Here is a 24,637-nt window from a genome sequence, read left to right as displayed (position 1 = left end):
TGCTGGATCATATGGTAGTTCTTGTTTTAGTTTTTTAAGGGACCACCATATTGTTTTCCAGAGTGGCACCAATTTTTATTCCTGCCAGTAGTGTAGGAGAGTTCCCTTTTTTCCCATACTCTATCCAGCATTTATTATTTGTAGACTTTTTGATTATGATCATTCTGATTGTTGTGAGGTGATATCTCATTGTGGTTTTGACTTGCATTCCTCTAATAATTAGTTGATGTTGATCTTTTTAACATTCAGATGCCTGGCCATCTGAATGTCTTTGGAGAAATGTCTGTTAAGGTCTTCTGCCCATTTTTTGATTGAGTTGTTTGTTTTTTTTTTGATACTGAGTTGTATGAGCTGTTTTTATATTTTAGAAGTTAAGCCCTTGTCAGTTGCATCATTTGCAAATATTCTCAGTCTGTAGGTTGTCTTTTTGTTTTGTTTATACTTTCCTTTGTTGTGCAAAAGCTTTTAAGTTTGATTAGGTTCCATTTGTTTACTTTTGCTTTTATTTCTTTTGTATTGGGAGAGTAAGTAATCTAAGAACATATTGCTATGATTTATGTCAGAGAATGTTTTGTCTATATTCTGTTCTAGGGGTTTATGGTGTCATGTCTTATATTAATATTTAGGTCTTTAAACCACTTTGAGTTTATTTTTGTATATGATATGAGTGAGTGTTCTAATTTCATTGATTTACATGAGTCTTTCCAGCTTTCCAAACACGGCACTTGCTAGAGACTGTTTTCTCCATTATGTATTCTAGCCCCCTTTGTCGAAGATTATTTGATTGTAAATATGTGGGTTTATTTCTGTTCCATTGATCTGTGCATCTGTTTTTGACTAGCACAGTTTTGATCACTGTAGTTTTGCAGTAAGTTTGGAAATCAAGAAGTATGAGACCTTCAGCTTTGTTCTTTTTTAATTGATTGTTTTTTGCTACTCAGGGTCCCTTGAGATTGCATATAAATTTTAGGTTGGATTTTTCTGTTTCTCAGATTGCCATTGCATTTGAAACTGACCCCAGTGAATATATAGGTTACTTTAGATAGTATGGACATCTTAACAATATTTAGTTTTCTAAATACTAACACAGGGTGTCTTTCTGTTTGTCTTTAACTTCTTTCAGCAACATTTTGTAGTTTTCAGTATATAAGTCTTTTGCCTCCTTATGTTTATTCCTAGGTATTTTATTAATTTTGATGCTATAGTAAATAGAATTGTTTCTTAATTGCCTTTTTGAACTGTTAATTGTTAGTGTATAGGAATACAACTGATTTCCTGTATTTTATATCCTACTACTTTATTAATTTGTTTATTCTAATAGCTTTTTTGTGAAATCTAAATTTATAATTTTCTACAAATAAGAGCATATCGTCTACCAACAGAGATAGTTTTCCTTGTTTCTTTCCAATTTGAATGCCTTTTATTCTTGCCTAATTTCTCTGGCTAGGACATTTATTGATTTGTGTATATGTTAAACCCTCCTTGCATCCCATGAATCCCACTTAAACTTGATATATGAACTTTATAAGGTGCTGTTGAATTCAGTTTGTGAGTATTTTGTTGATGATTCTTTCAACTATATTCATCAGGGATATTGACCTGTAATCTTCTTTCCTTGAAGGTTAATGCTGATCTCATAAAATGAGTTCCCTCCTCTTCAGTTTTTTGGGAGAGTTGGAGCAGGAATGGAATTAATTCTCCTTCAAATACTTGGTGGAATTCACCAATGAAACTGTCTTGTCCTGGACTTTTCTCTTTGGGGAAGTATTTTTTATTACTGGTTCAGTTTTCTTACTAATTTTTGGTCTATTCAGATCTTGTTTCTTCATGATTATGGGTATTTTTAGGATCTAATTTCCCTTTGATTTCTTCTTTGATCAAAGCATTATTTGGAAATTTGTCAGTTCCTAAATATTTGAGAATTTTCCAGAAAACTTTGTGTTACTCATGTCTAATTTATTTCTAGTACAGTCAGAGAATATTCTTTGTATGGCTTGAACTGTTTGAAATTAATTGAAAATTGCTATTGTCAAAAAATAATCTATGTTGGTAAATGGTCCGTGTATACCGGCTTACCTCATTTTATCGTGCTTTTCTTTATTGCACTTTGCAGAAACTTCATTTCTTTTTTACAGATTGAAGGTTTATGGCAATTTTGCCTCAAGCAAGTTTATGGCACCACTTTTCCAAAAGCATTTACATACTTTGTGTCTCTGTGTCACATTTTGGTAATTCTCACAATATTTTTCATTATTATTGCATGGTGATCTGTGATCAGTGACCTTAGATGTTACTATTGTAATTGTTTGGGGACCACAAACTGCACTTACTTAAGATGGCAAACTTAACAAATGTATGTGTTCTAGCTGCTCCGCCTAGTAGCCGATCCCCTGTTTCTTTCCCTCTCCTTAAGAAAGAAAGGTAATGCTAAGTCGTGTCCAACGCCATGGACTGTATAGTCCATGGAATTCTCCAGGCCAGAATACTGGAGTAGGTAGCCTTTCCCTTCTCCAGGGGATCTTTCCAAGCCTCCCTATTCCCTGAGACCATTAATTTTGAAGTTAGGCCCATTGATAACCCTGCAGTGGCCTCTAAGTGTTCAAGTGAAGGGAAAAGTCACATTTCTCTCACTTTAAATCAAAAGCTAGAAATGATTAAGCTTACTGAGAAAGCCTTACCAAAAGCCAAAATGGATCAGAAACTAGGCCTCTTGTGCCAAACAGTTAATCCAAGTTGTGAATGAAAAGTAAAAGTTCTTAAAGGAAATTAACAGTGCTACTTCAGTGAACACACGAATGGTAAAGCAAAACAGTCTTATTGCTCATGTGGAGAAAGTTTTAGTAGTCTGGATAGAAGATCAAATCAGCCATAAAATTCACTTAATCCAAAGCAAGGCCCTAATTGTCTTCGATTCTGTGCAGGCTGAAAGAAATGAGGAAGCTGCTGAAGAAAAGTCTAAAGCTAGCGAAGGCTGGTTCATTAAGTATAAGAAAAGAAGCCATCTTCGTAACATAAGAGTGCAAGGTGAAGCAGAAAGTACTGATGTAGAAGCAACAGCAAGTTATTCAGAAGATCTAGCTAAGATAATTAATCAAAGTAGGGACACTAAATGACAGATTTTCATCATAGATGAAATAGCCTTTTATTAAAAGAAGATGCCTTGCCCTCTAGGACTTTTATAGCTTGAGAGGAGAAGTTCTTAAAGTGCTTGGCTTCAAAACTTCAAAGGACAGATTGACTCTCTTGTTAGTGGCTAATGCGGGTCATGACTTGAAGATGAAGCCAGTGCTCATTTACCATTCCCAAAATTCTGGGGCCCTTAAGAATTATGCTAACTTTGCTTTGCCTGTGCTCTATAAATGGAACAACGAAGTCTGGATGACAGCACATCTGCTTACAACATGGTTTACTAAATATTTTAAGCTTATTGTTGAAACATACTGCTCAGAAAAAAAGTGTCCTTTGAAAAAAATATTATGGCTCACTGACAATGCATCTGGTCATGTAAGGACTCTGATGGAGATACACAACAAAATTAATGTTGTTTTCATGCTTGCTAATACAGTATCCATTCTGTAGCCCATGGATCAAAGAGAAATTTTGACTTTTAAGTTTATTATGAAAGAAATACATTTTGTAAGGCTATAGCTGACATAGTTCACTGATGGATCTGAGCAAAGTCAACTGAAAACCTTCTGGAAAGGGTGCACCATTCTAAATGCCATTAAGATCATTGGTGATTCATGGGAAAGGACAGAATATCAACATTAACAGAAGTTTGGAAGAAGTTGATTCCAACCCTCATGGATTACTTAGAGGGGTTCAAGACTTCATGGAGGAAGTCACTGCAGGTATGGTGGAAGTGGCAAGAGAATTAGAAGTAAAGCCTGAGGATGTGACTGGATTGCTGCAATATCATGATAAAACTTGAACAGATGAGGTGTTGCTTCTTATGAAGGAACAAAGAAAGTGTTTTCTTGAGATGGGATCCACTCCTGGTAGAATGCTGTAAAGATTGTTGACATGACAACAAAGGATTTATGTTACGTAAACTTAGTTGATAAAGTGGCCACAAGGTTTAAGAGGATTGACTCCAGTTTTTAAAGAAGTTCTATTGTGGGTAGAATACTGTCAGACAGCTTTGCATGCTACAGAGACATCATTTGTGAAAGGAAGAGTCAATAGATGTGGCACACTTAATTGTTGTCTTATTGTAAGAAATTGCCACAGCCACCCCAGCCTCCAGAAACCACCACCCTGATCAATCAGCAGCCATCAACATAGAGGCAAGACCCTCCATCAGCAAAGAAATTATTACTCACTGAAGGCTCAGATTATAGTTAGCATTTTTTAAGCAAGAATATATTTTCCAATTAAAATATGTACATTGTTTCTTTAGATATAATGCTCCTTAATAGACTAGTGTAGTATAAACAACTTTTATATGCAGCAGGAAACCAGAGAGTTGTGTGACTTGCTTTATCGCAACTTTTGCTGTAATGCAATGACCTGAAACTGAATTCATAATATCTCTGAGGTATATCTCGACTGTACCAGAAAAAGATTATGTATGTATGCTACCTTTGTTGGGTGGAGGGTTCTGTCAATGTCCATTTTCTATATCCTTCCTTTTTATTTTTTAAAATTGACATATAATCGACATTTAATATTGTGTGGTTTGAGTGTACTCTGTGTTGGTTTGATACATTTACGTATTACAATATGATTACCCCAGTAGCTTTGTTGTTCAGTCGCTCCATTGTGTCTGACCTATGGACTGCAGCATGCCAGGCTTCCCTGTCCGTCATCATCTCCGACAGCTAGCTCAGGCTCATGCCCATTGAGACAGTGACGCCATCCAACCATCTCGTCCTCTGTCATCCGATTCTCCTCCTCCTTTCAGTTTTTCCCAGCATCAGGGTCTTTTCTAATGAGTCAGCTCTTCACATCAGGTGGCCAACGTATTGGAGCTTCAGCATCAGTCCTTCCAATGAATATTCAGGGTTGATCTCCTTTAGGATGGACTGGTTGGATCTCCTTGCAGTCCAAGGCACTCTCAAGAGTCTTCTCCAACACCACAGTTCAAAAGCATCAATTCTTTGGCATTTAGCCTTCTTTATGGTCCAACTCTCACCTCAATAAATAACTACTGGAAAAACCATTGCTTTGACTAGATGGACCTTTGTTGGCAACGTAATGTCTCTGCTTTTTAGTATGCTGTCTAGGTTGGTCATAGCTTTTCTTCCAAGGAGCAAGCGTCTTTTAATCTCATGGCTGCAGTCACCATCTGCAGTGATTTTGGAGCCCAAGAAAATAAAATCTGTCACTGTTTCCCCATCTATTTGCCATGAAGTGATAGGGCCAGAGGCCATGATCTTAGTATTTTAAATGTTGAGTTTTAAACCACCTTTTTTCACTCTCCTCTTTCACCTTCATCAAGAGGCTCTTTAGTTCCTCTTCATTTTCTGCCATAAGGGTGGTGCCATCCACATATCTGAGGTTACTGATATTTCCCCTGGCAATCTTGATTCCAGCTTGTACTTCATCCAGCACAGCATTTCACATGATGTACTCTGCATGTAAGTTAAAACATTCAGGGTGACAATATACAGCCTTGACTTTCCTTTCTCAGTTTTGAACCAGTCTATTGTTCCATGTCTGATTCTAACTGTTGCTTCTTGATCTGCATATACAGGTTTCTCAGGAGGTATGTAAGGTGGTCTGGTATTCACATCTCTTGAAGAATTTTCCGCAGTTTGTTGTGATCCACACAATCAAAGGCTTTGGTGTAGTCAATGAAGCAGAAGTAGATGTTTTTCTGGAACTCTCTTGCTTTTTCTATGATCCAATGGATGTTTGCAATTTTATCTCTGGTTCCTCTGCCTTTTCTAAATCCAGCTTGAACATCAGGAAGTTCTCGGTTCATGTACTGTTGAAGCATGACTTGGAGAATTTTGAGCATTACTTTGCTAGCATGTGAGATGAGTGTAGTAGTTTGAACATTCTTTGGCATTGCCTTTCTTCAAGATTGGAATGAAAACTGACCTTTTCCAGTCCTGTGGCCACTGCTGAGTTTTCCAAATTTGCTGGCATATTGAGTGCAGCACTTTCACAGCATCATTTTTTAGAATTTGAAATAGCACAACTGGAATTCCATCACCTCCACTAGCTTTGTTCATAGTGATGCTTCCTAAGGCCCACTTGACTTCACATTCCAGGATATTTGGCTCTCATCTGAGTGACCACACTACCGTGGTTATCTGGGTCATTAAGACATTTTTGGTATAATTCTTCTGTGTATTCTTGCCACCTCTTCTTAATATCTTCTGCTTCTGTTAGATCCATACCATTTCTGTCCTTTATTTTGTCCATCTTTGCATGAAATTTTCCCTTGGTATCTGATTTTCTTGAAGAGATCTCTAGTCTTTCCCATTCTGCTGGTTTCCTCTATTTCTTTGCATTGTTCACTTAGGAAGGCTTTCTTATCTCTCCTTGCTATTCTTTGGAACTCAGGATTCAGATGGGTATATCTTTCCTTTTCTCCTTTGCCTTTCACTTCTCTTCTTTTCTCAGCTGTTTGTAAGGCCTCCTCAGACAACCATTTTGCCTTTTTGCATTTCGTTTTCTTGGGGATGGTTTTGATCACTACCTCCTGTACCATGTTATGAACCTCTGTCCATAGTCCTTCAGGCACTCTATCAGATCTAATCCCTTGAATCTATTTGTCACTTCCATTGTATAATCATAAGGGATTTGATTTAGGTTATACCTGAATGGCCTAATGGTTTTCCCTACTTTCTTCAATATAAGTCTGAATTTGGCAACAAGGAGTTCATGATCTGAGCTGCAGTCAGCTCCCAGTCTTGTTTTTGCTGACTGTATAGAGTCACTCCATCTTTGGCTGCAAAGAATGTAATCAATCTGATTTCGGTATTGACCATCTGGTGATGTCCATGTATAGAGTCATCTCTTGTGTTGTTGGAAGAGGGTGTTTGTTATGACCAGTGAAGTCCAGTTGACAAAACTCAGTTAGCCTTTACCCTGCTTTATTCTGTACTCCAAGGTCAAACTTGCCTGTTACTCCAGATATCTCTTGACTTTCTACTTTTGCATTCCAGTCCCCTATGATGAAGGACACTTTTTTTTTTTTTTTGGTGTTCATTCTAGAAAGTCTTGTAGGTCTTCATAAAAGTGTTCAGCTCTTTGGCATTAGTGGTTGGGACTTAGATTTGGATTATTGTGATATTGAATGGTTTGCCTTGGAAACAAACAGATCATTCTGTCGTTTTTGAGACTGAACCCACGTACTGCGTTTTGGACTCTTGTTGACTGTGAGGGCTACTCCATTTCTTCTAAGGGATTCTTGCCCACAGTAGTAGATATAACAGTCATCTGAATTAAATTCACCCATCCATCCATTTTAGTTCACTGATTCCTAAAATGTCAATGTTCACTCTTGCCATCTCCTGTTTGACCACTTCCAATTTACCTTGATTTATGGACCTAACATTCCAGGTTCCTATGCAGTATTGTTCTTTACACATTGGACTTTTCACCACCAGCCACATCCACAACTGGGCGTTGTTTCCACTTTGGCTCAGCTTCTTCGTTCCTTCTGAAGCTATTTCTCTGCTCTTCTGCAGTAGCATATTGGGCACCTCTTGACCTGGGGAGTTCATCTTTCAGTGTCATATCTTTTTGCCTTTTCATACCAGTAGCCTTAGCAAACACCTTTATTGTGTCAATAATTACCATTTCTTTTTTGTGTTGAGAACAGTAATGATCTAGTCTCTTAGCAACTTTGAAATGTATAGTAGAGTATTGTTGACTCTGATCACTGTGTTGTGCCTTAGATCTTCAGAACTTATTTCTCTACTAGTTACAAGGTTATCCTCTTTAACAACATCCCCCCCACTACCCCTAACCTCCCAGCCCCTAGTAACCACCATTCTACTTTCTGTTTTTACAAGTCCAGCTTTTCTAAATTCCACTTGTAAGTGATATCATACAACATTTGTCCTTCTTTGTCTGACTTCTCTCTTTGTATAATGCCCTCTAGGTCCATCCTTATTGTTGCAGATGGTAAGATTTCCTTCTCTTATGACCGAGTAATATTTCATTGTGTGTGTGTATGAGGATGTGAGATAGATAGATAGATAGATAGATAGATAGATCTTCTTTATCCATTCATCTTCTGATAGATGCTTGAGTTGTTTCCATATCTTGGCTATTGTAAATAATGGTATGCTGAACATGGGTGAGCAGGTATCTCTTCAAGATGTTGATTTCAGTTCCTTCTGGTATATACCTAGCCGTGAGATTGCTGGATGATATGATAGTTCAGTTTTTAAAATGTTTTGAGAAACTGCCATACTGTTTTCCATAATTACTGTACCAATCTACATTCCTACCAACAATGTGTAAGGGCTCCCTTTCTCCACATCCTCCCCAACATTGGTTGTACCTTGTCTTTTTTTAATGAAAGCCATCCTAACTGGTGTGAGGTGATACATCACTGTAGTTTTGCTTTGCATTTCCCTCATAAGTGATGTTGAGCACTTTTTCATGTATCTATTGTTCTTTGGTATGTGTTCTTTTGAAAAATGTTCAGATCCTTTGCCCATTTTTGAAATTGGGTATATCTTCTGTAATCTTCATATTTGTTCTCTCATTTCTTGAGAGAAATATGGAAATCTCTGGCTGTAAGATCCATTTCTCCTTGCATTTCTATCACTTTTTAACTTACATATTTTAAGCTGTTAGATGTGTAGATGTTTAGGATTGTTATGTCCTCCTGATGAATTGATTTCTTTATCATTATGAAATAATATATTCCTGACTACTTTGGATCATGTCAGTTGTCCACAAAGATAATTAAAATTAATATTGTCCCCAAAGATCTCTTAGGTTCCTTACCATTTGGCTAAAACCAATTTGGACTATCTGTAATACTTTTCATAGCTTAATCACATTTTTATCTTGGCTAACCACTGAGTTTTTCATCTCAGAGAAACTTCAAAGGGACTTTAAAAAATATACCTATATTCATTGGTTCCCTTAAAATGTCTGTTTTATCTCAGTTATACCACTTCTGGGGCTTCCCAGGTGGCACTAGTGGTAAAGAATCCACCTGCCAATGCAGGAGATGCAAGAGAGTCGGGTTTGATCCCTGTGTCAGGAAGATCCCCTGATGAAGGAAATGGTACCTCACTCCAGAATTCTTGCCTGGAAAATTCCATGGGCAGAGGAGCTTGGCAGGCTACAGTTATGGGGCCTCAAAGAATTGGACATGACTGAGCATGCACACACACTACTGTGCCACTTCTAGTTGAGTTATTTTGAGGGTGGGTCAAACAAAACTCAACTGTAAATAAGAACGTATCAAAAGGTTTGCCTTTTTCTTCTCCCCTAGGTAAAAGTGTCCCCATCCTGTCATCTGTCCAAAGGGGATCCTGCTATTAAAAAGGTGAGTGAGTTTTAATGGAAGAAAGCCAACTTCCTCCTTCTGTGTATGTGTTCTCCTCTATTGAACAGTGTGTTCAAAATGAGTGATTTTTAATCATCTTAGTGCTGTCAAAAGTTCTTTCTGATTGGATGCCTTAAAAAGAGCTCACCAGAGCTCTTTGACTCTTCCAGAGAAGCCAGTTGGGGGGTTGAGTCTAGCATCAGTCTCCTGACAACTAGGGAGTTTGATTGTTCTAGAATTCCTGTGTGTGTACTATGTACCAAGTTGCTTCAGTTGTGTCTGACCCTTCACAGCCCTAGGGACTGTAGCCTGCCAGGCAACTCTGTCCATGGGATTCTCCAGGACAGAGAGCAGGTTGTCATGCCCTCCTCCAGGAGATCTTCCTGACCCAAGGATCGAACCCACGTCTCTTATGTCTTGTGCATTGGCAGGAAGGTTCTTTACTACTAGCGCCAAATGGGCATCCTGGTATCAGTGAGTGATAGCAGATGAAAATTCTAAGGATGAAAGGTATATAGTTTTTCTTAACAATGTACCATCCCTCCAGGTGGCTATTCCTAGAACAGACTAGTCTGAGGTATTAACATTTCAGCAGGTATCAGCTAAGTAAGTCCTCATAAATACTCATGAGATAGAACTTCTATCTGTGCTATTTCACCCCTTGACTGTAAACTCTGTGGCACATATAGAGTGTGTCTTTCAACCAAGTAATTCTCAGATGATGCCAAGAGAACCACTAAAATCCTTTTCTTTATCCAGATGTAGCAGTACAGTGGAAACATAGCCAAAAGATTGGCATTTTTGCTATGCTCTCTTTTTCTGTTTTTATTTCTCTGATAGTTGAAGTGTCCTGGTTGAAGGTTTGCTTTCCTTGTCCCCCCCTTTTTTAAACAATTTCACCACATCCATGTCGGCAAAGGCTTGTATAATAGAACAAAAATAACAACTTGCTGGCCCTGTTGACTTAACAGCAGGTTCTAGCTTCAAAGCATTGTGCCAAAAACAGGTCCCTTTTCTCTGCCTTCAGAATCCTCCAAGACTGCTTCAAAGGAAAAAAAAAAAAAGAATAGAAGCAAAATATGTTATCTGAAAAGCCCTAGAACATGTTGCACACGAAGGCCTCTTTCACTCTTGTCAAGGCAGCAAAGGCAGGCAAGGTGGTGGTGGTGACTGCTGCCGCTCAGAGCCATCGCACTGTACCATGAGGAGCTGGAAAGGGCATCCGCCACTTAGTCCCACTCAGTAAACAAAGGAGGAAACTGGACTCTAGAGGGAAATTTTTTTGCCTCTCTCAAATGTTAACATGGAACACACTTCTAACACAGTAGTTAAAAACCCATGCTTTGGGTTCAGCCAGACTTGGATTCAAAGATCGATTCTTCCACTTCTTTATCTGAATAACCTCAAGTCAGCCTCCCTGTTTCCTTCTCTGTAAAGGGATAATGCTACCTCTCAGAATTTAAAGATTAAATGAGAAACGATTTAAGTGCCTACCACTGAGCCTGACACATATCAAATACTCAGTAAATTATAACTGGCATTAAAACACAAGTTTCCCCCAACTCCTAGTCTAATGTCCTTTCACTTTGTTATGCTACTGATATTATTGTCCATTCAGCAAATATTTCTTTGTAGTAGATAATGAGCAAAGAAGCAGACTACAGAGATGAGAAATAACATCCATGTTCTCAAGGACCTCAGCCATTAGTGGAAAAGGTAGACAGGTGCCCTGACAGTTACCTTGCAGCTTGACACATGCCATGCAGGGTGATGGGGTGCTGCCTTGTTTTGAAATTACTAACCTCATTTAGTACAGCTCTTATATCCTTTAGGTACAGAGTCCAATTAAGAAACTTGAGAAATGGTTAGCTGCTCCCCTACAATCTTGTTACTAGATTATAATGAAAGCAAATCCAACCGTACTTAAAGACATTTATTAAATTAATATCTCAAAAACATTTTATCCAGACTATTAATACATATTTTGAATACCTTTTATTTTAGCAATGAGAGACCATTTCTACTATTTAACATTCTGATTATCAAGCCATTAATTTTACCAAAGGAAAATTTTTCTGGTGTTTTCTGAGCTGATGAGCAAAGTCATAGGTGTTAGTCCATATATGAACAGCTAAAAGGCTTTCAGGAGCCTCCTTTGGAAGTTCATGTGTTGCCGTCTCTGAAATGTGGATTCTTGGTTAGGGCCACTGACCACCCTGACTTGAAGCCCTAACTTAACAGCACGTACTTAATATCTCACTGGTTACAGTGTTTAGAAAAACTTTAAAATGTACATCATAACAGGTGCTTCTCCCAGACTAAGAGAAGAGATCAGGGAAGGCTTCCCAGTGGAGGTAGAGCTTAATCCAGCCTGGAAACAAGGGAAAAGGTGGTATTGGCAGATACGGGTGAACACAACACATTTCAGGAAATGGGGGCTGTTCTGCTTATCTTAAATCTGGGAGCTTGCAGCAGCCCAGTGAAATAAACAAGAGTCCAGGTGACAGAGCGCAGCCTGTGAAGTTTGCTTTTCATCTCAAGGATAAGTGCTCCCCTCAAACATGAGGTTTGAGGCAGAAAGACCAACTAGAGGAAACAAAATCCTAAGCCTGTGCTATGCTAATGGAGTGAGGGGGTGATGTAGATTCAAGTCTTAGCCTTTTTTGTCCCCCTACAATGGCACCCCACTCCAGTACTGTTGCCCAGAAAATCCCATGGATGGAGGAGCCTGGTGGGCTGCAGTCCATGGGGTCGCACAGAGTCGGCCACAACTGAAGCGACTTGCCAGTGGCAGTGGCAGTACACCCTTTTGACACCCTAAGTCTTAAGTTAGGCGTCCTTCCTTTTTTGAGCTCTCAGAGTACCCTGAACTTGTGTCTACCAACATGCTTACCTGGCTGTGTTGACATTGCCTCTTTGCTTATATGTATCCCCAACTAGACCCTCCACCTCAGAGGGCAGGGCCCACAGCAGTTGTATTTCTTGTTCCTCTAAGTGTAGAACAGAGTACGCAGTTGCTCAGGAGTTGTTTCGTGGATGAGAGAGATGTAAGATTCCACAGACTTCATAGTTGTTTTGGGGGCTCAAGGGGGAAGAGGAAGTTTCTGCTGAATAACTCTAGAAGGAACCAGTGAAACATCATTGCTGTCCTGGGCTTGTGTTCCCAGCATGGTCAGCTCCTTACTGTTTGAGCTCAGTCAGCAACACTCTGACACGATCAGTGTGAGGCTCAGCGTTACTGAGCCTTGTTACTTCCCTAGTTCGGCACGTGTATCTGTGTTTGTTTGTGCATATCTGTGTATCCTGGTTGTCATCTTGGATCTGCAGTCACTCTTCCCAAAGCTGCACTGACAGATGGGAGCACCAGCAGTATCTGTTGAACAGTGTGACTGCCAGAGTGACATGTGTAAGAAACACAAAAGAGCAGCAGTGTTCTTGATTTGAGCCAAAGCTTTTTTCTGTTGACCAGTAACCACAGGAAGTGTTTGGTGACTCTGCTGTCAGTGTTGGCCCTGCCAAGAGCCACATTCAAGTGCTGAGGAGCCGGGAGCCGTGTTGGCTCAGGGTGGGTATCTCGTGGAGGAGTCATTCTATTCTGCTGCCGTGTCAGGACCTGGCAGATTCCATGAGCATTTCGTATTTTAGAAATTCCTTTGGAAAGCTCCGGATTAGAAATACTTATCATGTGTAATAATTTATCTATAGTGCTTAAAATTTGTATACCATATTTTTTATATATAAAATTTCTTCTTAATGCGCTCTAACTGATAAGTTCAATAAAAAAAAGTAGGAAGACGCATATACTTTCCTGGGACTTCTGTATCTTGAATGTATCTTGATCTTGGATGACTAGAAATTTGAAAATTAGATACATTTTCTTTAGATAGAAATTGTCATAGAGTTCATTGCAATAAACTCCATAGCATAGATCAAGATTGGAGGTACTGTTGGCGTTTGAGGTGGATTAAAGAAGTGTAGAGAGTTAGTGGAAGGCAGCATTAAAAACCTCTTAGCTATAATGCATCATTTCTTCACTACGCTAGAAACACCAACCAGAACTTGTGTGGCAAAGTTGACATTGCTGTTCACTCACTCAGTCGTGTCCAACTCTTTGCAACCCCGTGGACTGCAGCACACCAGACTTCCCTGTCCTTCACTATCTCCCAGAGTTTGCTCAGACTCATGTCTATTGAGTCGATGATGCCATCCAGCCACCTCATTCTTTGTTACCCCCTCCTCCTCCCATCTTCTGTCTTTCCCAGCATCAGGATCTTTTCCAATGAGTTGGCTCTTCGCATCCAGTGGACAAAGTATTGGAGCTTCAGCATCAATCATTCCAATGAATATTTAGAATGAACAATGGCATTGTTACATGCATAATAATCAGAGAAAGCAGTTTTGTCTTATTCTTGATTACAAAAGCATGGTTACACTCTCTGAGCCATCCCTGTTTTAGACGAGCTTTCTCTGCTGTTGTGGAAGCGTCAGGGGCTGGGTACTCTGGCTGGTGGAGCCCACTAGTTAGGGGTACACTCAGTGTTCTCTTCTTCCAGTTAGGGAGGAAACTGGGAGTGGCAGAGTGGGACGCCTTTCTAATAGTTCTGGGTACATTCAGCAGATATTCAATAAGCCTATAATGTGCCAGGCTCTTAACTACACAAGTTAATGGTGACTGAACTGGTGGATTTAATAGCCAAGCCTCCCAGAAATTGGTGCACAATTTCACACGTAATATCAGAATTTAGAGCTGACTTTTTTTCTGAAATGTTCTGGTGAGGCAGAATTTTTATAGATGATTCCAAGTCTTGCCAGTCATGTCAAGAATGTAGATGACTGTATTTGCTCATGATTTTTATTAAATTATGGAGTGGGAAGTTTTTTTTTTTTTTATGGAAAAAGCCTCATAGAACCACTGTTTCCATAGCAACAGGAAAAGCTGGCTGCTTTAACTGACCAGCCCAAGAATGATAGTTTCACAAAAGTCAAAGGAACACAAAAGGAGAAAGTGCTGAGAGACAGATGCAACAGTTCCTAGCTGTTGTGTGATGATGGCTTAAATAAAAATTCATTTGCCTTCTTTATTTAATTGAAGTGCAGTTGATGTACAATATTATATAGGTTGTTGTCGTTGTTGTTGAGCCACCAAGTCGTGTCCGACTCTTCACAACCCCGTGGACTGTAGCACGCCAAGTTTCCCTGTCCCTCACCATCTCCCCCAGGTTCATGTGCATTGAATCGGTGATGCCAGCCAACTATCTCATCCTCTGTCACCCTCTTCTCCTTCTGCCTTCAGTCTTTCCCAGCATCAGGATCTTTTCCAGTGAGTCAATAAGCTACAGGTATACAATATAGTGATTCACAATTTTTAAAGGTTATAGTCCATTTATAGTTATTATAAAATATTGGCTATATTCCCTGTGTTGTACAATGTATCCTTGTAGCTTATTTTATATATAATGGTTTGTCCCTCCCACTCCCCTCCCCTTGTATTTCCTGTCCCCACTGGTAACCACTAGTTTGTTCTGTCTGAGAGTCTGTTTCTTTTCTCTGAGACATTCACTAGTTTGTTGTATTTTTTAAATTCTGCACATAAGTGATACCACATACTATTTGTCTTTCTCTATCTGATTTATTTCACTTAGCATAATACCTTCCACATCCATGTATGTTGCTGCAAGTAGTAAAATTTCATTCTTTTTTATGGCTGAGTAGAATTCCATTGTACATATATACATCTTCTTTATTCTTTCATCTGTTGATGGATACTTAGGTTGCTTCCAGTTTTTTGTTGTTTTTTTTTTTTTTGTAATTGTAAATAATCCTTCTATGAATATTAGGGTGCGTGTATCTTTTCAAATTAGTGTTTTGAGGGTTTTTTTGGATATATACCCAGGAGTGGAATTTCTGGGTTATGTAGTAGTTTTATTTTTAGTTTAATAAGAAACCTCCATACTGTTTTCCACAGTGGCTGCACAATTGGCATTCCCATCAACAGCATACGAGGGTTCCCTTCTCTCTACATTGTTGCCAACATTTATTTTTTTGTGTTTTTAATCCTGAGTTACATGAACTATTTATTTTGGATATTAACCTCTTATCAGTCATATCATTTGCAATTCCTTTTCTCATTCAGTAGGTTGTCTTTTTTGTTGATGGTTTCCTTCACTATGCAAAAGCTTTTAAGTTTAATTAGGTCCTGTTTGTTTATTTTTCCTTCTGTCTCCATTACTCTAGGAAATGGATCTAATGGATCCAAAAAATACTGCCACAATTTATGTCAAAGAGTGTTCTTCCTGTGTCTTTCTCTAGGAGTTTTATGATTTTAGGTCTTACATTTAGGTCTTTAATTTGAGTTTATTTTTGTGTATGGTGTTACAGAATGTTCTAATTTCACGTGTAACTGTCCGTTTTTCCCCACACCACTTGAAGAGATTGTCCTTTCTCCATTGTATATTCTTGCATGCTTTGTTGTAGATTACTGACCATAAGTGCGTGGATTTCTTTCTGAACTTTATTCTGTTCCATTGATCTGTGTATTGGTTTTTGTGCCAATACCATACTGTTCTGATTGCTGTAACTTTGTAGTATAAGCTAAAGTCCTTGGCCTTTTTGTGCCTCACCCTTAACTCTCCTGCAAAGGTGTGACTCCTCACGAACAACAAAGTGATAGCTCTTGTTGTATGCTGCCTCTTTCCTTAAAGTATTTGTCTTAGAAAAACTTAGATGCACATTATATCCAGATGTGACTTCCATGCCTCTATTGATTTAACAAACAGAGCAACCAGGCGATGTGATTTGATCTTTGTTTTTGCATAGACAGAATAGAAGATCTCAGCAGGCCTTGAGGTGCAGTCGCCTTCAGATATCTGGAGGGTGCTGATTTGGAAGTTAGAAGTGTTGTTTGTATTGGGTTGGCCAAAAATTTTGTTTAGGCTGAACTACTGGGTTGGCCAAAAATTTCTTTTGGGTTTCCTGAATGAAATTTTTGGCCAACCCAATTCAAAGGATGCTTCTGACTTCCAAATTTTTGGCCAACCCAGTAAGTAGTTCAGAGGACAGACTAGTACTTAAGGGTAAATACTGCGTAAATGATGATGTTGGTTTAGTATGAGAATTTTCTTACATTACCTATTACCAGAGGTATGCAGGCAGTGGCAGCATGTCTGTCTCTCAAAGCTTCTATAGATGTATTCTTGCTCTGGGTGAGAGGGTGGACTGGTTGATTTTTAGATCTTTTGGAAGGTTAAGATCTTATGAGTCTGTAGTTGCATTAAGCAAGTGGCATGCTCGTTAATATGCTGAATGATTTTAGTTAGACCCTAACACCTAGTCTAAATTAATAGAATATGTTGTCTATCAAAGAAAAACAAATTTGGACTTAGATAAAAAGAGACTTCATTCAAAAGAATTACTGCCATAAGGGGAGGGAGCTATTACAATAGAAGGGAGGAAGCTATTACCATAGGGGGAACATTTGACCAAAGGATCTGCAAGGGTCTCAAAGATCAGGCAGAAAGGAAATTTCTTTTATAAAGGCAGGTAAACAAGTCTAGGAAGGACCAGATATGGGGGAGTAGGTGGCAGAATCAGACAGTGATCAAGAAATGTCTTTCCTTGATGTCAGCTGATTCTCAGATGATATCATTAAGGAGAGGTTGTATGCTGGCTTGAGCAGAGGGTGGGTCAGAAGCTTGAGAGGAGAGAAGCCTAGCTAACATTTGGTCATCAGTTGGCAAGCATTTTGTTCTAATCAATCAGTGAGGACAGGCATGTCAGCTAATCTTTTTTGAGGCAAAGAATGGAAACTTGGTAGGTGTGTGTCTAGCTTTGTCATATGTAAGCCTGAGGACTAGCTAGGTCTTCTCTGAGTCTTATGGGGAGGGGTGGTTCTTTGTGTTCCGGAAAACAGGTTAAGGGGAATTTCCTTATCTGACTGTTTGCCAGGAGTTCATGGCTCAGGTAAAGTTTGACATGGTCATGGATCTGACTGTTGCTGCCATGTTCTTTCCTATTCTTATTTATTTACTTAATGTGTTGTTGATTTAGTGTTGGTTAAATTTTTTTGTACAGCAGAGTGACTCAATTATATACATATATACATTCCTTTTCATTCTGGTTTATCCCAGGATATTGAATGGAATGCCATGTGCTATATAATAGGACATTGTTTATCCATTCTGTTTGTTATAGTTTGCGTCTACCAATCCCAGACTCCTAGTCCATCCCCCTTCTGCCCCTCTCCCCCTTGGCAGCCACAAGTCTGTTCTCTCTTTGAGTCTGTTTCTGTTTTGTAGATAGGTTCCTTTTTGCCATATTTTAGATTCCACATAAAAGTGATATCATATATTTGTCTTTCTGACTTCACTTAGTATGATGATTACTAATTGCATCCATGTTGTTGCAGATGGCATTATTTTGTTCTTTTTTATGGCTGAATAGTATTCCATTGTATATATGCACCACATCTTATTTATCAATTCATCTGTCAGTGGACATTTAGGTTGTTTCCATGTCTTGGGTATTGTGAATGGTGTTGCTGTGATCATATGGGTGCATCTTTTTTTTTTTAGTTTTATTTTTTGAACTGACTTCTTTTATATTGGGATATAGCTGACCAACAACGTTGTGATAGTTTAGGTGAACAATGAAGAGCCTCAGCCATACATGTACATGTACCCATTCTCCTCCAAACCCCCCTCCCATTAAGGCCGCCACATAACATTGAGCAGAGGTCCATGTGCTGTTCAGTAGGTCCTTGTTGGTTATCCATTTTACATATAGCAGTGTGTACGTGACCATCCCAAACTACCTAACTATCCCTTTCCTGGCAACCATAAGTTCGTTTTGTAAGTCTTTGAGTCTCTTTCTGTTTTGTTAAGTTCATTTGTATCATTTCTAAAAGGTATTGTTTTTCTACATTCTCCTTCTGCTATTTCATTGTTAGTGTAAAGAAATGCAACCAATTTCTGGATGTTAATCTTGTGCCCTGCTGTGTTGCTGAATTCATTTATCAGTTCTAGTAGTTTTTGTGTGGAGTCTCTAAGATTTTTTATATACAGTATCATTTCATCTGCAGACAGTGACAGTTCTACTTCCTCCTCCAATTTGAATATGAACAATTATATGTCAACAAATTTGACGACCTAGAAGAAATAGACAACTTTCTAGAAACACACAGTCCATAAAAACTGAATAAAAAAGAAATAGATGATTTGAACAGACCAATCACTAGAAGTGAAATAGAATCTGTAATTTAAAAACAAACAACCAAAAAAAACTCCCTGCAAACTAAAGTTCAGAACCAGGGCTTCACAGGCAAATTCTACCCAACATACAAAGAACTTTTACTGATCCTTCTCAGACTCTTCCAAAAGATTGAAGAGGAGGGAGCACTCCCAAAGCCACCATCACCCTAATACCAAAACCAAAGATACCACCAAAAAAGAAAATTACAGGCCAGTACCTTTCATAGTGAATATAGATGCAAAAATTCACAGCAAAATTTTAGTTAGCCACATCTGTGATCTAAAGATCATACACAGTGACCAAGTGGGATTCATCCCAAGTTCACAAGGATAGTTCAGCATATGCAAATTAATGTGATATACTACATTAACAAAAGAAAAGACAAGAACCACACAGTCATCTCAATAAATGCAAAAAAAAAAAAAACAAACAACCCATTGGACAGAATTCAACATCTTTTCATGATAAGTCTTACCAAAATGGATACAGAGGGAATGCATCTCAACTAATTAAAAGCTATTTATGACAAACCCACAGCCAATGTAATCCTCAACAGTGAAAAGCTGAAAGCGTTCCCACTAAAATCTGAAATAAGGTAAGGATGCCCACTCTCAGTCCACTTCTGTTCAATACAGTATTGGAAGTCCTAGCCACAGCAATGAGACAAGAAAAAGATACCCAAATTGGAAGGGAAGAGGTAAACTGCATGTATAAACTGCATGTCACTATATGCAGATGACATGATATTATATATAGAAAACCTTCATTCTTTTCCATGATTATGACCTGAAGTCCGTGACCTCGGCTTTCTGAAACCTGCCTATTAGTCCTCAGGTAGAAAGAGAGAATGTCAATGAGAAACAGTTACTAAGAAGGACAGCAGTGAGCATTTGTTTATGATACTAATCCTTCTCTACTATAATAGTATGTATCTTCTGGCTTGAAAAGTGAGACTAGCCAAGGGTCTCAGGGGATCTCAGAATTCTTACTCAGTGTGCAGATCCCATTCCTCACCCATTTCTTTTGCATTAAGTTAATATTTTCTAATGTAGCATTTTGATTAATGTGTTTTTTTTTAATTAATAAACTTTGTTAGAGCAGTTTCAGGTTTATGGAAAATATGCAGTTACCATATATCCCCTTACCCCAATTTTCCCTGTTACTAACCTCTAGCATTTCTGTGGTATATGTATTACACTTAATAAGCCACCATTATTATTAGCTAAAATCAAAAGTTTACACTACAGTCATATGTACAGTTTACATCACCTAATCATCATTCCCTCCCTCCCTGCAAAGTTCTGGCAGCTGCTGTGCTTTTTTGTTTGTTTGTTTGTTTTTAACTGTCTACATAGTTTTTTCTTTTCCAGAATGTCCTATTGTTGGACAGTGTGCAGCCTTTTCCTTCTCTAGGTTCTGTTTCTATAAATTGAACCGGAAGCACATTAACTTTTTTAGCAGCCATTTGGTAAGGATGATTCAACTATGTTTGATAGCAAACTCCTGATTCTGTTCACACATGCTGCTGGTCCTGCCCTATGTAAATAAATCAGTTTCTAGAGTCAAAACAGGGCTTTTCTTGCATTGTTTCAGTTTATAACCTTTGGGAGTCGTGTATTTTCATACCATGCATGTTGGCCTGTTTTATGTTTATCCAAGCCATGGATAAAATATTTGTACTGAACAAAGCCAGGAATAGAGCGGTGTAGCTGATCATGAGACACCTAGTCATGTTTATTAGTCACCATACTTTGGCAGTTGAAGGTTAATGGATGTGATTTTTCAGCTTCTTAATGTGACACCTTAATATTCTGCTTCTTGGTTATTAATAGTTGATACGATTGTTTCCACTGAGTAGAATCCAGTCCTATGAAAGCATATACGTATGTGAGAGCACCTCAGAGCCAGTGGTGTTCCTTTATTCTGTCTTTGGTCCCCTCTCAGTATATGGAAGTATACAATAAGTAGTGCTTATCAAACAAGTAATGCATCATGTCTACCATCTCCTTGGAATTGTGGACCCTACTTCAGAGCCAGTGGTGTTCCTTTATTCTGTCTTTGGTCCCCTCTCAGTATATGGAAGTATACAATAAGTAGTGCTTATCAAACAAGTAATGCATCATGTCTACCATCTCCTTGGAATTGTGGACCCTACTGCAGCTCAGAGTATTGAGCAGCTTACAGAAGGGCCTTTCCCCTCCAACAGTATTCCTGATGAAGCTTTTCAGCCTTGCTGAAATACATGGCAGAGATCTTCTTTTCTCTTCAGCATGTGTGACAGAGCAGCCAACAGCTTATTGTTGTGCATTAAAAACAACTCAGTAGGCCATTCTTAATTGCACTCTGGAGTCTATGACCTTTACAAATAGGTGATATTTCAACAAACAGCAGAGCTTTGCAGTTTGAATTGCTTTAATGTGCGTGATGTTCCTGAGTGGCTGATATACTGTTACCTAGAGTACAGCCTTCTGTCTGGACCACTGTCCCAAATCAGTTACTGTGTCACCCCTGAAAGCTCCCAGTCCTTTCATGGAATATCATAACATGGAATCGAGTATGTACAGCCAACAGTGAGAAATCTTTGGTTAAAGGAAGAGAAGATGAAGAGTGGGTATTTACTTAATATGGTGTGTTCTGTCTGACAGGTCACTGCTTTGGGACTTTTGTGGTTTTTGTTGTTTTCTATAATGGCACCCCACTCCAGTACTCTTGCCTGGAAAATCCCATGGACGGAGGAGCCTGGTAGGCTGCAGTCCATGGGGTCGTGAAGAGTCGGACATGACTGAGCGACTTCACTTTCACTTTTCTCTTTCATGCATTGGAGAAGGAAATGGCAACCCACTCCAGTGTTCTTGCCTGGAGAATCCCAGGGACGGGGAGCCTGGTGGGCTGCCATCTATGGGGTCGCACAGAGTGGGATATGACTGAAGCAACTTAGCAGCAGCAGCATACATATCCCACAGGCATTCTAGTTGTGATTCTGTTTTGACATGAATACGTTTTAGCCCCCAGGTTTTGTGGTGAAATAGCTGTTAATGGTAGCTATTATTCCAGACACAGCATTTTCTTAAAGAAGAGACCCCACTCTAAATGGTTGAGTCACATAACTTTTTCCTTTATTGATTGATTCAGTTAAGGCTACCTTTTTATGGAACTACACAGGGCAATTCATATCTGTCTCCAGCAACTTCACTGCACTGTGCGAAAGAAAATGAAATTCTACAGAGATTTCTTTGCAGTCTTTAGGAAGAAGAAATTCTCTAATTCCCCGTGTTTTGCTTTTAGCTGTGAGAAGTCTTCTTCAACAGTGCCAACCGTCTTTCCCTACTCTTCCCATTTGCTTCAGTAGTGCTGTGATTCCCCAGTCAGTGTACCTGTCTACTTCTAAGAATCTCTTCACTGACCCACTGCCTCTGTCTCCTAGAGCTCCAGTGCCCCCTGCTCCACCCCTTCTATGCTGAGAAAACTTCAGTTGCTCCTTGGTGCTAACAAAGTTAAGTCTGAATAAGTTTAGATTGACAGTTTAGGCCATTGATGCACACCAGTCCACACTTTGTCCTCATCTTCTCTTCTTTTCCTTCTTCTTTAACTAAAGGAAATTTCTCACTTTCTTAAGCATAATGAATCCCATGTCCACGTATTTGCTCTTCCTCTCCTTTCTGTAGTCTGGAATGTCCTTCCTTCCCTCCCCTCACAAGTGATGCCTTATTTTTAACCTCCAGCTCAAATTCTGCTTCATTCGAAAAATATTTATCGAGTACCTTCTGTACAACCAGGCACCAGTCTGTGTACAAGGGGATCCTGCAGGGAACAAAGCCAAGTCTCTGCCTTCACAGAGCTCACATTCAGCTGACAGAGGGGAAATATTAAAGATATATGGTGTGTTATATTCTGAAAAGGCTATGGAGGAAAAACACAATGAGGGAGATAAAAAGGAAGATTGCATTTTTAAATGGAGTAGTCATCGAAGGTTGATAGCTAACGTTTTCTACCTGAAAAAAGTTGAAGGTTCAGTCATGGAGCTTCCCTGATAGCTCATTTGGTAAAGAATCTGCCTGCAGTGTGGGAGACCTGGGTTGGGAAGATTGGAGAAGGGAAAGGCTACCCACTCCAGTATTCTGGCCTGGAGAATTTCATGGGGTCACAAAAAGTCAGACACACCTGAGCAACTTTCACTTTCACTCATGTGAGCCTGAGTGGAAAGAGCATTCCAGTCAGAAGCAACAGCAGATGCTGTGGTCTGGATGCAGGAGAGTGCCAGTGTGACCTGGGAACAACACAGAGGCCACTCTGCCTGGGATACCGCGTTGTGGCTGTGGTGGCAAACATTTGGAGAGGTTTTCTTCCTTGATTTCTAGTTCACTGAGAAATCAATTGAGAATATGAAGGAAGTAAGGAATGTTGAGAGTTTGGAGAGAGAGGAAAACCTGTACCATAGTGGCAGAGTGAATAGGCCAGGGAGATAATCAGGAAACCCACTTGCAGTTCATAATATGGAATTTAAATGTCTTTGACGTCTTCCTTTGAATTCTTACAGCAGTTGTTACTCATACTTCATTTGGTACTTGGCATAAACTACTGTCTATCGTTTTCAGTGTCTGGCCTAACTTTCTAACTTGTTATTTGTTGTGGCCTTTTTTTTTTTTTTTAATATGTTATACCCCACCTGTCTCCTCAACTGCTTTGAGGTAATTTTCAATATGCAAACAGCAGAAAAGGACAAAAATAATGGAGAGTGTCAGAACAAAATGAAAATATACTTGAGTAGAATTTAGTAATAGCTGAAAAGCATTCGGAGAGGAGGAATCTTGAATGAAAAATTTTTAACCTCCACTATCTAAAACAGGGAGTCACAAAGAGTTGGACATGACCAAGAGACTGAACTGAATCTGAAACAGGACAGTTTGTTGAAATACAGTGAAACCCACCTTCTCATTGCCTCAATTGTTACCCCACACATCCACCTTGATTCCCAGGATAAAAGTTTTACATGTACCCAATATATTCAGTCAGTTCAGGTTGTTCAGTCGTGTCCGACTCTTTGCGACCCCCATGGACTGCAGCACACCAGGCTTCCCTGTCCATCACCAACTCCCAGAGCTTGCTCAAATTCATGTCCATCAAGATGGTGATGCCATCCAACCATCTCATCCTCTCTCGTCCCCTTCTCCTCCCTTCAACCTTTCCCAGCATCACGGTCTTTTCCAGTGAATCAGTTCTTCGCATCAGGTGGCCTAAGTATTGGGGCTTCAGCTTCAGCATCAGTCCTTCCAATGAATATTCAGGACTGATTTCCTTTAGGATTGAATGGTCTGATCTCCTTGCAGTCCAAGGGACTCTCAAGAGTCTTCTCCAGCATCATAATTTGAAAGTATCAACTATTTGGCATTCACCCTTCTTTATGGTCCAGTTGTCACATCCATATATGACTACTGGAAAAACCATAGCTTTGACTATATGAGCCTTTGTCAGCAAAATGATGTCTCTGCTCTTTAATACACTGTCTAGGGTTGTCTCTCACAACTTTCCTTCCAAGGAGCAAGCATCTTGAGTTTCATGGCTGTAGTCACCCTCTGCAGTGATTTTGCCACTTTTCCCCCTTCTGTTTGCCCTGAAGTATTGGGACCAGATTCTTTGATCTTAGTTTTTTGAATGTTGAATTTCAAACCAGCTGTTCCTCTCTCCTCTTTCACCCTCATGAAAAGGTTCCTCTTTACTTTCTGTCATTAGAGTGGTATCATCTGCATATCTGAGATTGTTGATATGTCTCCCAGCAGTCTTGATTCCAGCTTGTGATTCATCCAGCCTGGCATTTTGCATGATGTATTCTGCATGTAAGTTGAATAAGCAGGGTGACAAAATACAGCCTTGACATACTCCTTTCCCAATTTTGAACCAGTCTGTTGTTCCATGTCTGGTTCTAAC

The 24,637-nt window shown here is 39.3% G+C and overlaps 1 protein-coding gene across 7 annotated transcripts in view; it reads left to right on the top strand.

The window, feature by feature from the left end:
* VPS8 (VPS8 subunit of CORVET complex) overlaps positions 1-24,637 on the top strand; it is a 291,235-nt gene that overhangs the window by 244,408 nt on the left and 22,190 nt on the right. For 5 of the 7 annotated variants that reach the window (XM_061413742.1, XM_061413725.1, XM_061413765.1 and 2 more), the window contains one exon: positions 9,413-9,466. The exons of 1 other annotated variant lie outside the window; for it this stretch is intronic. In XM_061413742.1, coding sequence (XP_061269726.1) covers positions 9,413-9,466 — 54 coding nt within the window. Of the gene's footprint in view, positions 1-9,412; positions 9,467-12,935; positions 13,034-24,637 lie in introns of those variants that run through there. One more of the 7 variants, XM_061413752.1, reaches the window with a different exon arrangement.

The sequence above is a fragment of the Bos javanicus genome, chromosome 1, assembly GCF_032452875.1.
Source record: "Bos javanicus breed banteng chromosome 1, ARS-OSU_banteng_1.0, whole genome shotgun sequence".
Classification (NCBI taxonomy): domain Eukaryota; kingdom Metazoa; phylum Chordata; class Mammalia; order Artiodactyla; family Bovidae; genus Bos; species Bos javanicus.
Note: the sequence above shows the minus strand (reverse complement) of the source record. Positions and strands in the feature narration are given on the sequence as shown.